At 31.1% G+C, this 14,976-nt stretch overlaps 1 protein-coding gene across 1 annotated transcript; it reads right to left on the bottom strand.

Moving 5' to 3' along the window:
• Nucleotides 1-12,541: 12,541 nt before the first annotated feature.
• On the bottom strand, nucleotides 12,542-14,733 carry LOC114369501. The gene has a single exon (XM_028326734.1). It carries the CDS (start codon nucleotides 14,714-14,716, stop codon nucleotides 12,821-12,823), a length of 1,896 nt encoding a protein of 631 aa, XP_028182535.1. The 5' UTR covers nucleotides 14,717-14,733; the 3' UTR covers nucleotides 12,542-12,820.
• Between the last annotated feature and the right edge of the window lie 243 nt (nucleotides 14,734-14,976).

Below are 14,976 nucleotides of genomic sequence, written 5' to 3'. Positions count from 1 at the left end.
AAGAGCCACTCTTAGATATGAGAACCCCTCTCACTCCCTCTCAATCACTCTCCCGTGTTTACAATTAAATCAAATACACACCAGAGATTGCTCTCTGAACAATAGAGATCAACTCTACACACTCAGGTCCAACACTTGATGTTAGGTTAACATCAAGGTGGCTCACAAAACACTCAAGTCCCAAAAACTCACAAAATAACTCTTCAATCTCGGACTTGGTCGAAAACTCGTGCAGCCTTCATGTTTATATAGCAGTGTGCGTATCTGGGCTGCAACTACTTGTGCTGGATGAGATCTATCATTCTCCTGAAAATCTGCACTTAAAGAACTAAAAGATAAAGTTTGATCTTTTAGTTTTTATCTTTAATCTCTAATCCATGAACGAACTATTCAAGTTTGTAATTCAAACTTTAATTATCTTTTAATTCGTTCCTAAAGATAGATCGCCAAATCTGTTGCTAACTGCACATTAATCTGTTAAAGATATAACAGATTTATGTGTCCAGTATTTTCGGGCAGGATGTCCTGGACATTGTATCCGACATCGTGGATCCTGCACAATCTGTTAAAGATATAACAGATTTATGTGTCCAGTATTTTCGGGCAGGATGTCCTGGACATTGTATCCGACATCGTGGATTCTGCAGCTTCAATTCTTCATTTGACATTTTATCTTGCCTTGTGCATTGTGCAGCCCGATCTGATTCCTTGACATAACGTTGGACATCATGTGCAGCAACTCCAGCTTTCCTTCATTGTCTAAGTGCTTATGTTTTAACAAAATTTTAGCCAACCTTTTAAAACTCAGTAAAGCTAAGCACTAACAATATTTATTTGTATAACTGCACGCCTATTAGACTTCCAATATGACCCTTGATGTAATTGGCACACAATTATTGGGCATTTCGATATATTGGAAATTGGGAAATTGTTGTTCATGTCACTTCTAGTCTATTAATTACATATCTCCTAATATCTAGTGTAATATCTAATATATATTGTAATATGTAATATCTAGTAAGATTATAACCTAATAATAATAGCACAAATAATAAAGTATAAAATAATAATAATAATAATGGTACCTGCCTTGGCTCAAATTCCAATGAACATCATATGCAGAGATTGTAGACGAATATACATTACCGTAATAAGAAGGGCAGTTTTGCTGAAGATTGGATGTGACTTTTCAACCCACAAGTAAATGCTACTAAATTTTATATTAATATTACTATAGCATTTACAAATATAAAAGGAAAAAATTGTATCGAACAAATGACCCCACAAATTTTACACGACTACAAAAATGTAATAAAATGCATTTCAAATGTTTTCATCCAATTTTATGCAGGATATTTTGTGTGTGTTTGGATTTCAAATTAAAACACATTAAACTTTGCCCATATGTGGTAATCTTTTTGGTCATGTTATATTTGGTCAATTCTAAACCAATGTTTGTATCTTTATTATATTGTCCAATAACAAATTAATTATATGTATTGTAGTTATTTGCTGGAAACATTAATGATATCAAATTTAATGATACTTATTACTCTCGATACATATGTGTTCATACATGGGTATTTGTAATTGTTCCGGATCACAAAACACAGGTTAATTTGGACCTATTTGCTAGTATCAAAAGGATATACCACATGTAAAACATGACATACATATTAAAATGAGTTACAATATTTATATGAAATAGCAACTAATTACTCAGCTTTGATATGCTTATTCGTCAATAGCTGATATGATGTGTATTCGTCAAACTCAAATTCACTATTGCCTTGCTGATCATACATTCTTTTGGTAGGAGCGACAAACACAATTTTTCCAAGATCATAATCAGCTGACTGTGACGATTAAAAATATTATTAGCAAATACAAATACATTATTTATAATCTTTTTTTGATGGCTTAGTAAATAAAATATGATAAAAAAAAAGCCTACCGTAGGTTGGTAATCCTGTGATGAAGTTTCAGCACCAACAGCTGGTGACTTCCCTATACTTGGTTCATCCTGCATGTAGTACATTGATAGTAAATATCAATTATAGGCATAAAATTAGAAATTCAAGTGATTTGGTAACAAAATGGCTTCCTAACAAAATGACCTTTAGGATCTTTGATCTTAGCAAGTGTTAACATAACCACCAATGGCTTCCTAACAAAATGGTTTTTCTCGATAGCATCATCAAGATGAAGAGCATATTCCTCCCACACGGTCATGATGATCTCAACATCACTATAACAGAACAAAACATATAGAGTTGAACATTAAATTAAAAATTAAAAATATTACAAAAGAAGACAATTCTAATGGTATATATCTAAAATGGTTTCTTCTCAGGACATGCAGCCTCCTTCATAGACGTAGTTTTGACCAAATAAACCAAAAATGGAATTGTACTCACTTTGTATTCAGAATGATTGTCAACAACTTTGATGTTCTGAATCAAATATGCACAACCACAATGCAACTTTGGCTCAAATTCAGGGAACAATTCTTGCCATAGAGTGGTGCCAATCTTTGCACCCTGCAACAGTTACGAATGAAAGTCGTGAAAATTTCCAATTACGAAAACCAATGAAATTGAAGAACATAAAAATCACCATTTGGTCCATCAACACCATCTCAATGGTTTGCCTACCATTGTGCTTGTTAACATGCCACATATCAATGATTCGCACTACTATCTTCCAAGTCCCTTTCTTGGTATGCAATTTAGATATGAGGTTTTCCTTCCGAGACATCACTACAAATAAATGACAATATTCTTGTTATAAATAGATAAGATTAATTTATAAAACACAATACAGTATGCACATACAAAGTTTGAAGCAGACAGTAGGGAATATGAAAAGACCTTACTCTGTGTTGCCAAAACGACACAAAGATCTAAGCATAAATCTTTCGAAAGAAATACAATAATAAAAAATGTAGGCAAACAAAAATGTAGACAAAAATTTATGAAACACAACACAGTATGCATATACAAAGTTTGAAATAGATAGTAGGGAATATGAAAAGACCTCAGTCTGTGTTGCCAAAACGACACAAATATCTAAGTATAGACCTTTCGGAAGAAATACAATGGTAAAAAATGTAGGCAAACAAAAATGTAGACAAAAGTTTATGAAACCCAAAGGTCTGAGGCAGAACACTTTGCAAACAACATAGGACATGTAAAAAAAAAAGAAGAAGAAGAACTAGGGCACTACTATTACACAAAGATCTAAGCATAAACCTATGTAGCCAAACATTTGCCATTTCAAGTAATGGAATGAGCTCAAAACTAAAATAAACACCGTAAAGTAAACAATCAAAGCCACCACAACAAAAAGATTTATGCATAAATGTTTTGGAAACACATAAAATAAAATAAAAATGTAGCCATTGATGCATAACTGAGCTGAAAATGGCAGCAAAACAAAAATATCGCACCATTACAAAAAATAAATCATGAAATCGCGAACTTTGGTAGAAAACGAACCTGTACTTAGGGTTGGGGGATACCTATTACTCGGCTTCTTTCTTGTTCTCGGCCAAAAACAAAAGGGAAGTGCAGTTAGGGTATAGAAAATGATAAAGACCATTAAGTAAACAAACGAAGCAACTACAACAAAAAAATTTAAGCATAAACGTTTCAGAAACGCATAAAATAAAAATAAAATGTAGCCAATGATGCAGAACTAAGCTGAAAATGACAGCAAAACAAAAATATTGCACCATTACAAAAAAAAATTACGAAATCACGAACTTTGGTATAGAAAATAATATAGACCATAAAGTAAACAAACGAAGCCACCACACCAAAAAGATTTCAGCATAAACATTTCGGAAACACATAAAATAAAAAATGAAGGCAATGATGTAGATTTGAGCTGAAAAGGGTAGCAAAACAAAAATATCGCACCATTACAAATAAAAACTTATGAAATCACGAAGTTTGGTATAGAAAACGAACCTGTACTTATGGTTAGGGATACCTATTTCACCTTCTTGTTTTTCCTCCAAAGAAAACCAACCTTTACTGAGGTTGCTGGTAACAAACTGAGAAATCGCAAAATTTTGCTATGCAAAGTAAAGCAAAGCAACCTTTACCTAGCGTTGGGGGTTAGTTATTTCATCATTCAAAGAAAGAAAACAAACATGTACTCCGCTTGCTGGATTCTTCGATCAGTATCCCTTGGCTTCCTTCTTGTTTTCGAAAACAAAAGGCAAGTGTAGCTAGGGTTAGTGGTCACAGGAGGGAAATGGAACTGGGTTAGTGGTCACAGGAGGGAATTGGAAATGTCGCTCTAACCCCACACCCAATCGATCACAGGAGCGCATTGAAAATACAACCTTCTTGGAAACAGAAATGCATCAGTAACTGAAGCGCAATAAATACAAAGGACAAAAATTAATAAAGGCAGCGTGACGGCGTCGGTAACTGAAGCGCAATAAGTACAAAAGATAAAAATTAATAAAGGCAGCGTGACGGCATCGGTAACTGAAGCGCAATAAATACAAAAGACAAATTAATAAAGGCAGTGTGACGACATCGGTAACTGATGCCCAATAAATACAAAATACAAAAATTAATAAAGGCAGCGTGACGTTGACATTTTTGGGCGGGAATTGCGTTGCGTAATATTGCGACATGTAAGCACTGTCATGACCACGTCAGCATTGTCAGGGCCTTATTTGTATAAAGATAGATGATTGGGACAAATAACAATTTCCTTTCAAAATAGATCGTCCATTTCAGAATTCAGAAACACTTACCAGAGTTGTGACGATGTCAAAAATATAGTCCCACATTTATGTGCATGGGTAAACACCAGTGAATTGTGAATATATAATATTGTCGGGGTTTAATTTGCAAAGTCATTTTGGATAGAGTGAATCATTAAGTTCTATTTTTTTTTTGAAAGTCATCAAGTTCTTTAAAGTAATTCCTTAAATTAATACAATTTCAAGAAAAAATTGAACACTGCTGGCTGTTAGTCCAATTGTTTCTCCCAACCAATTAGTTCCCATATTAGTGTTTTTTGCAACTCAGGCAACACCATGCGTTGAGAAGCATAATCTGACAATTGGATGCATGAAATCCATGCTTATCCACAACCAATGTTATTGGTTTTGGATAGGCAATTTTTCTTATAGGAACATGCATAACATACCAGCATTAAGTAAGATGCAGAATTGACCATCATCTATCATTATACAAATAAGGCCTTGTCCTTGGTTGATGTGACATTTTTTGCTTACATGTCGTCCATTCAGGCTCCCAAATTCTCGCCCAAAAACGTCTTAATCATGGCATAGTGTTAAAAACTTTAATTATTAATTATTATTATTATTAATATTACTATTATTATTAATATTTGACACCCACCCCAAGCATTTACATTTCCAACGTGCTGCACAGTTATCGATGCACTAATTTTGTTCCCTAAGGCTTTTGCATTTTCCAACATACGTTTCATTTTGAATTTTGCTTCTGACCCTCTCTATTTCCCATTGCTTCTCAACTCTTCGTTTCCCATTTTCGTTCCTCTCCATTCTTTTGAACCCTCTGTTCCTCTCCATTCTTCTGGGTTCTTTTCTCTCCTATCCTGCTGGGTTTTCTTTTTTCATTTGGTTGGTTTGGCCAAAAAACCGAAAGGTTGTTGCTTGGTAAAGCCGTTGTTTTCTCTCCCGTGAGGAAAACCCAAAGGCTGAAGCTTTTTTGCTTGGTCAAAAAATGATTTCTGGGTTCTTTTCTATCTTATCCTTCTGCGTGATGTATTTGATTTCTCCTTTGGTTTGTGGTTCTGACGGTCCAAAAAATTGTATTTTGGTGTGTTCCTCGGGCTTATTTGACGTGGCTGACTATTGTTCTTCCTTTGCAACACAAAAGCTTCAATTTTTTTGCGTCTTCTACCTTTGTTTTGTGTTATGACTTTTCGCAGGACAAAAGATTAAATTTTTTTGGGTATTCTGCCTTTGTCTAATGGTTCAATATATTTTTTGGCATGTTGATTTTTTTTATTAATCGCTATTGTATGCAGAGAAGGTGGAAAAACACACTAAAACTGCGATTTTTATCTCAAAAACTCCATGAGTACAGGTTCGTAAACACAAAAGCTAAAATTTTTTTGGGTGTTCTTCCTTTATTTTGTTTTCTGACTTCTCGCTATACAAAAGTTTAAATTTTTTTGTGTTCCTAAACCTTCTCCAACGTGCTCATTGTTTCCTATACTCATCTTTTTGTGTTTTCGTCCTTTTTTGGTGGTCTAATGGTTCAATATATTTTTTGGCATGTTGATGTTTTTTATGAATGCAGAGAAGGTGGAAGAACACACTAAAGTTGCGATTTTTATCTCAAAAACTCCATGAGTACAGGTTCGTAAACACAAAAGCTTAATTTTTTTTGGGTGTTCTGCCTTTATTTTCTTTTCTAACTTCTCGCAATACAAAAGTTTAAACTTTTTTGTGTTCCTGAGCCTTCTCCAATGTGCTCATTGTTTCCTATACCCATCTTTTTGTGTGTTCGTCCTTTTTTGGTGGTCTAATGGTTCAATATATTTTTTGGCATGTTGATTTTTTTTATGAATACAAAAAAGGTGGAAGAACGCACTAAAACTGCGATTTTTATCTCAAAAACTCTATGAGTACAGGTTTGTAAACACAAAAGCTTAAATTTTTTTGGGTGTTCTGCCTTTATTTTGTTTCCTGACTTCTCGCAATACAAAAGTTTAAACTTTTTTGTGTTCATGAGCCTTCTCCAACGTGCTCATTGTTTCCTATACCCAATTTTTTGTGTTATCGTCCTTTTTCGGTTCCTGGGATTTTTGCCTGTCAGATCCTTATGTTTCCCTTATTTTTGTTGCATGTTCTTCTTTTGTTTGCTTTACCATCTTTAACTTTTCTATATACTGACTGCACTTGTGCTATGTTCTTGGCCGAGAACAACAAACAATCTGAGAACGACAACTCTCAAAAAGAACACCAGTCATAGGTATCCCCCAACCGTAACTATAGGTTTGTTTTCTATACCATTTCTTCCCCATTTCTTCATTTGTTAGTTTTGAGTCTGTTTTCATCTTTATCTTTCGGTGCCTATTTTGGTGTTGTGACTTTCTGAAACAAACATGCATAAATCTTTTTTTGTTTGGAAGTGTTTTTCATCTTAGATATGCATCATTTGGTACATCTTTTTTAGGTTTTCTGAAAACTCAAAATATAAAAGGTTAAATCTTTGTTGTCCATTGGTCATTTTTTGTTGAAATGATTTTTTATTTTTGTTTTTAGTCCGTTTACACCTTCATTTTCCATCATTCGTTTGTTGTGCTGCCTTCTTTGGTCTTTTGTTTGTTGTGGGATGAAGAGGAGTCTAGTTGTTAAAAAACCAAACTAAGATCAGTTCGTTTTCCATCATTTTTGTTTTCAAAAAGCAGATGTTATGGGATGAAGAGGAGTCCAAGTGAATATTGAAGTCCAAAATCCATTACCTTTTTTCAATTGTTTGTTGCCAAAAAATTTATGTAACTTTGTTTTGTATTTAATTTTTGGATGTCATTATTTAATTCCCTTGGGGAAGGAGACCATATTAATAATATAGAAATAATCATAATTTTCAAATTAATAACCATATTCTGTTAGGATATCGAAATAATCATAATTTAGACGTTGACTTATTCCTAATTAGTAGGTACTTAATAATCAATTTTAAATATTACAATATTAATTTAAACATATTATTAAAACAACTTCAATTTTGTATTTGTTTTTTTTCATAATCATTGTCAATTTGTTGACGTTTAATTAATGAGTATAATTTATCCGTATTTTTGTTAATTTTCATTTCAAATTAATAGGTACTTAACAATCAATTTTAAATATTATGTTAGGATATAGAAATAATCATAATTTTTAAATTAATAACCATATTCTCTTAGGATATCGAAATAATCATAATTTAGACGTTGAATTATTCTTAATTAGTATGTACTTAACAATCAATTTTAAATATTACAGTATCAATTTTAACATATTATTAAAACAACTTCAATTTTGTCTTTATTTTTGCCGTGATCATTGTCAATTTATTAATGTTTAATTAATAAGCATATTTTATTCGTATTTTTATTTATTTTCATTTCAAATTAATTGGTACTTAATCAATTTTAAATATTATGTTAGGATATATAAATAATCATAATTTTCAAATTAATAACCATATTCTCTTAAGATATCCAAATAATTGATAATTTAGACGTTGACTTATTCCTAATTAGTATGTACTTAACAATCAATTTTAAACATTAAAGTATCAATTTTAACATATTATTAAAACAACTTTAATTTTGTATTTTTTTTGCCGTAATCATTGTCAATTTACTCATGTTTAATTAATAAGCATATTTTATTCTTATTTTTGTTAATTTTCATTTCAAATTAATAGATACTTAACAATCAATTTTAAATATTATGTTAGGATATAGAAATAATCATAATTTTCAAATTAATAACCATATTATATTAGGATATGAAAATAATAATAATTTAGTCGATGATTTATTCTTAATTAGTAGGTACTTAATAAGTAATTTTAAATATTACAGTATCAATTTTAACATTATTTAAACAACTTCAATTTTGTATTTGTTTTTGCCGTAATCATTGTCAATCTATTAACGTTTAATTAATAAGCATATTTTATTCATATTTTTATTAATTTTCATTTCAAATTAATAGATACTTAACAATCAATTTTAAATATTCTATTACGATATAGAAATAATCATATTTTTTAAATTAATGACCATATTCGATATGGAGATAATTATAATTTAGACATTGACTTATTCCTAATTAGTAAGTATTTAATAATCAATTTTTTAAAATATTATACTATTAATTTTAACATATTATTCTAATCAGCTTCGATAACGAAAAAGTAAAACACCGATATCGGACATAGATATAACAATGTGTATTTTCTAATTATTAATGAGTACAAATACAAAAATCTACATGCAATGAGTAAAGCTACTCAATTACTCAGCATGTTGCATTCTAACAATATGCAATGAAGTCTTTTTGACCGCAAACGGGTTTTTTTTTATTATTATTTTTCATTTCGGGTGGGTTTCAAATTAATTACCCAAAGGTGTTACGATCGACTCATGGGTCAGGGTGGTAACACCTATTAGAAATGTTTTTTAACTGAAGTCGACTTTAAAGTCATAAAAGCTTTTTTATTTTTTATTTTTTTTATTACGACTTCAAATTCTAATACTTTTTTCTTAAAAAAAAGTTATAAATATTTTTGTAAAACCATTTTTTCATAAAAGTTTTAATTTGTTTACGGTTACTTTATTTTATTTTCTAATTTTTTAACATTATAAAAAATTATCTATTTAATTGTTAAATAAATAATTTTAATTTTATTTGTTAATAGTTTTATTTAATATGGTGTATGTTTTTTATGGTTTTATTTAATATGTTATATATATTTTTATTTTTTATTATTTAAAATATATTATATGTTTTTAAATTTGTTTTATTCAAATATTTTTATTTATTTAAAATTTAGATAATCTATTAATAAAAATAAATACTAAAATTAAAATTAATATAATGCATTAATATAAAATAAATAATACAAATTAAAGAGAAACATTAATATTTAAATGTCATCAATTTTTTAAATTAAATTATTTTAAAATTTTAGTATCACCTTTTAATTAGTATCTATTTTTATAAATAGATTATCTAAATTTTAAATAAGTAAAAATATTTTAATTAAACAATATTAAAGATATATAATATATTTTAAATAATAAAACATTAAAAAATATATGATATATTAAATAAAGCCATAAAAAATATACATCATATCAAATAAAAATATTAATAAGTAAAATTAAATTATTTATTTAATAATTAGATAAATAAGTTATTTTGCAATTTAAAAAATTAGAAAATAAAACAAAATAAAATAACCGTAAAAAAATTTAGAACTTTTATAAAAAAAAAGGTTTTATGAAAACATTTGTAACTTTTTTTTAATAAAAAAGAGTGTTACGACTTTGAATTTGTAGTACCAAAATAATAAAAAAAAAAAAACTTTTAAGACTTTGAAGTCTACAAGAAAAAAAATTAATTACGACTTTAAAATTATAAAAAATTATAAGAAATCATAACACCTATTATTCTATTATTACTTATCTCTTTTCCGTAATTAATTTGAAATCCACCACCCAAAAGAAAAATACCAAAAATAAATGCCCCTTTCCTTTAAAAAAACAAAAGCCGTGCAATGAATAGAAACACTTTAGAACCTGTCAAATCCACCATGGCGTTGCAGTTGGCTAGATTAAGAGGCACATTCCCATTCCATTATCCAAGATATATCTTTCATTTTCTCAATAAAATTATTTTCTTCATTTTCCCCTTTTTATTGTGAACCAAATACACTAAAAACTCTTTAAATTAATACTCGGTAAATTAATAAACTTTCTAAAATAATAAATTTGTCCGGTCTTGACATGGGCCAATATAAAAAATTGAAAAACTCAATAAAATAATAAGATAATAATTTTTCGTGAGATCCCTTTATAATTTTTGGTCCCAAAAAAATCATAAATTAATAATTCATAAAAACTGAAAAAGAAATATTACACTCTCATTTGAACAATGAATACATTGAACATATTTGTTCCTCTTGTTTACATTTCTTGTACTTCAAAAGTTATTATTGATTTCCAATGCATATGAATACACTAGTTACTAGTTTACATTGAGTCCCAAGATTCGCTACAACGTAATTCTAAAAAACATAGACTAATTTATCTTTTTGTTTGGTATGTATAGTATAATCACTTAAAAACTCTTTAAATTAATAATTATTAATTTATCGATGAATTAATAACTCTCTAAATTAATAAATTTATCTTATTCTAACATTATTAATTTATAATAAGTGTTCAATGTTCCTCCTCGTTAAAATTCATCATCTTACCTCTCCTCACATTCCTTCTAAAGGGAAAAAAAGTTTAACTAATAGAAATCTATTGTATCTTAGTAAGCATCTTTACCAAGGCCATTTTTTTTTATCTCAATTCAATAGAACAGTAATAAAGTCTTTCAGAGGATATTATGTGATCATTAAATGTACACAAGAATATATGATAAAAATAAGTTGGATAAGTCTCGAAACATAATAGAAGATTATATACTTTCATTAATCTTTTATATATCAAAATAAGATTAAGATTCTCAATACCTAGTATTCAAATACTCTAATAATAGTTACATCGAACTTCTATAAGATAATATACTCTTCAAACTGAATTTTAATCGCCCGAAAAGAAAATTAAACATAGCGTAAGTTTGTTTATTATTAACACCTTGGATTCTCTGGAATTTTGTTTGTCTCCTTGGCCATATACGTTTTCCTTCATCAGTTGGATATCTTTGATCTATAATGGAAATTGTATCTTTTACAAGGTTTTAGACCCATTCTTCATTCAAGACTGAACCTCACAAGATGCAATTAATTTTCCATCCAATGACCAATGGTGGGTAATATTTTATACAAAATTTTATGATTTATTTTAATAAAAAATAAAATATTTTGAAAGTTTGTAATTTGTGCATTTAAAATATTAAATAAAAATACCAAAAATAAATGCCCCTGTCCTGTCAAAAAAGTGCAATGAATAGAAACACTTTAGAACCTGTAAAATCCACCATGGCATTGCAGTTGGCTAGATTAAGAGGCACTTTCCCATTCCATTATCCAAGATATATTTTTCATTTTCTCAATCCAGATTTAGTTTCTTTCAGCCTAAAAAGCTAGATTGATGCTCAATTGTGTCTATCTACAGATGCCAGATTTCTTTTATTTCTGGTTTAGTTCATGCAACTATAGCAACAGCAAAGCTAAACCAGCGATTGGAAGGTAAAACAGCATAGATAGATTAAACCTTAACCTTAAACTAAAACTAACAATAGCATGTGTTACTGAATGCATCTGTTTACCAATGAAATTTAGATAATGAAACTTGCACTACTGCTTACAGAAATTTAGACAAAGAAAATGGCACTACAATTTACAGAAACTAAGAAAATAAAATTGAAAATACAGTTCAACCAGTTACAAAAGCACACGGTAGTAATCCTTGTTGATCCGAAAAAATAATCCATTTGATTCCAGTTAATCAATATACAAAGCAGTATATGAAATGCAAGTGAAGGAAAAATTTGAGATTTAAAGAACCTAGAAGTGAGAGAAGACAAAGCAAATGTGGACCTCTAATTGACATCATGCAAAATATGAAAAGGGAGGAGAAAATAAGAATGAGAAGAAAAAATACAGTTCAGAAGCATAAAATTGGACCAACTCATTGCATAAACAACAAGCTTCTTGCTTCCTACCAGAATCAAGTTTGGCATTAGAATCCTGCTGCAGAGAGCAAAAAAAGCAAAACCACATGAACTAAATATTGGCCCAAATTTAGTTAAAATTAAAAATCCATGTTTGAAACAACCTAGCGCATACTCAATCACGCACATAGAAGGTCTCATATGAATTACACTCTGATAATATCTTATTGAAGTAAGTTTTGCTAGCATTCCTTGAACCTCCATAAGCAAAGATCCAAATAGCTAAGCTGCATTCTACAAATTAGCTACTAAGTTATAAACATGTTGGTGGGTAATACTGTGAAACCTAGACAAAAAAATACCAGCACTAAAATCCTACAAGATCATGTAGTAGTTGTAAACACTGTAGTATTAACAAGTGCTAAGCATTTCGTTTGATACACTAATAATTATTCAACAATGACCAAAAGTTTTCATCTTTAATTTTTTAGTCACTTCCTCCAGCCTGTTAATTCTCTCTTCTAGATCCATTAAATTTACTCTAGATGCACAACTACAGCTTTCACTAGGCCTTGATTCTTTTCTTCCATTTGCATCTTCAAACTGCTCATCCAAACCACTCATCAATGGTTCAGGGGTATCTTCTGCAGCTGGTTTTGTCAGTGATGATATCCTCTTAGCCTTTTCATAATCTGCAGTAGAAGCTGAAGAAATTGGGTTCGACAAACTCTTAAACCTTGTTGGAATGTCAGCATCAATATTTTCATTAGCTTGCAAATCATCTTGACCAGAATTTCCAGAAGGAAGAGTTTTGGAAGGAGAAAAACCAGGTGGAACATCAGCATCATTACCAGAATTTTTGTTTGCTTTTGATACATGAGACATCAGACTTCTCTTTCGCCTCACAATATTCTTCACAAAATCACGATGACAACTCGGTACTAACTGCTTCCACCACGTTGCATAGCGTGTTGTTACGTCTCCTTCAAAAAGCCTAGCAGGAAAATACAAATGTGTATCAGATATTGGCCGACAGTAATTTTTCCAAGCATTTTCTTTAGTCCCGCGGAATATAGGCACGCAACTTGGAACATCTTGATCCATTCCAAATTGCATAGCAACTCTATGCGGCAGATACAGCTCTATATTAGACTGAATTCCAACAAGCAGAGAAACTTTCAAGCATGCAACAAAAGAGGCTAGTATTCCTGTAGGTTCTTTATCCAAATCTGTATCAAGTATTACCAAAGTTTCATTTTCTGGATAATACACCTTGAACTTGCCGGTGCCAGCATATTGCACATAAGGGCGCCATCGAAAATGATCCATAGCCGATTCCACTGCCAATCTTACATTATCAATTTCCAAGGCCTTAACTTTGTGCCATCTAAACAACACAGGGTCCTCATGGTTGATCAGTTTGGGCTGTGGCTGCAAATTTTTGAACCTTTCCCACACCCAAATTTGAATTAAGTAAAAGGGAGACTGAAGAGTTGTCACCAATTCCAATTTATCATCAAGTACTGATTTTTCCGCCAAACGAACTATTGTTTTCTTCAACAAAGTCAAATCATGGTATATGCTAGCCAACACTGCTGGTCCCAAAGCAATGGGATACCCTCTAGCAAGAAGAATGGCAATAGGGAAAACACACTCATTCACCAAGCCATTGTGAGAAAAGCCAACCATTGTCAACCAAGTTGAAAGGAATGCTTCATGCTCTATTTCGCTCCGCGTCCCACTGTTGACAAAAGCATCCATCCATGCTGATGTAGTAACCTTATGTTTTTTCTCCCTCCAAGGTTCCATTCTTGCAAGACTCAATTTTTCCTCCACCTTTCTCATTTCCTGGCTTTGAAGTGTGGTGAAGACAGGATCACCAACAACAGGAAAACCCCCCAACACCATTACATCCTCCAAGGTGATTGTTGCCTCACCCCATGGAAACAAGAAGGTGTTTGTGTCAGGACACCACCTCTCAGCAATCCCAACACACAAGTTTTGGTTTTTCGCTATGCTGCACTTGGTGCTCATAATGGCATCAAAGATGCCAACTTTCTTCCACAGTGATTGATATCTAACTTGAAGGGTATCCACCCATTCAACCCACTTCGGTTTTGGGTGGTGCCATCCATTGTAACGAACCACCATAGGCCACTGCTTTGGATCAAACACAGGTGGCAGTGGCATAGCCATAGAAGATGAAATTACCTCAGAAACTGGTCCATCAAGGGAATTTGCAAGGGGTTTCAGAAAATAAGCACTTCTCGAAGTTGGTTCACTGTCACCAGTTGCTGAAACCATGAAATCTTCCCTCACCTCCATCATGCTGAACTTTGAATTATCCATGCCGGAAATTTGATTTTTTTTTTTTTTTTTTTTTCCCGTAGGAGTCAAACACAGGTATGAAGAGCCTTTACAACAACTCACAGAACAAGCTGAAAATTTGATATAAAAACAATGTTCATTGGTTATTCAACTAGAGAATATGGAATGTCAAAATGTTGCAAATGGTGTTGAAACTTGAGAAAAAAAAGAACCCAAATTACCGAAAATGGTCATTGTCAATGTACTGTTCTGGCAAAAACAAAATGGATGCTTATGCTAAT

This window comes from Glycine soja, chromosome 10, assembly GCF_004193775.1.
Source record: "Glycine soja cultivar W05 chromosome 10, ASM419377v2, whole genome shotgun sequence".
Taxonomy (NCBI): Eukaryota; Viridiplantae; Streptophyta; class Magnoliopsida; order Fabales; family Fabaceae; genus Glycine; species Glycine soja.
Note: the sequence above shows the minus strand (reverse complement) of the source record. Positions and strands in the feature narration are given on the sequence as shown.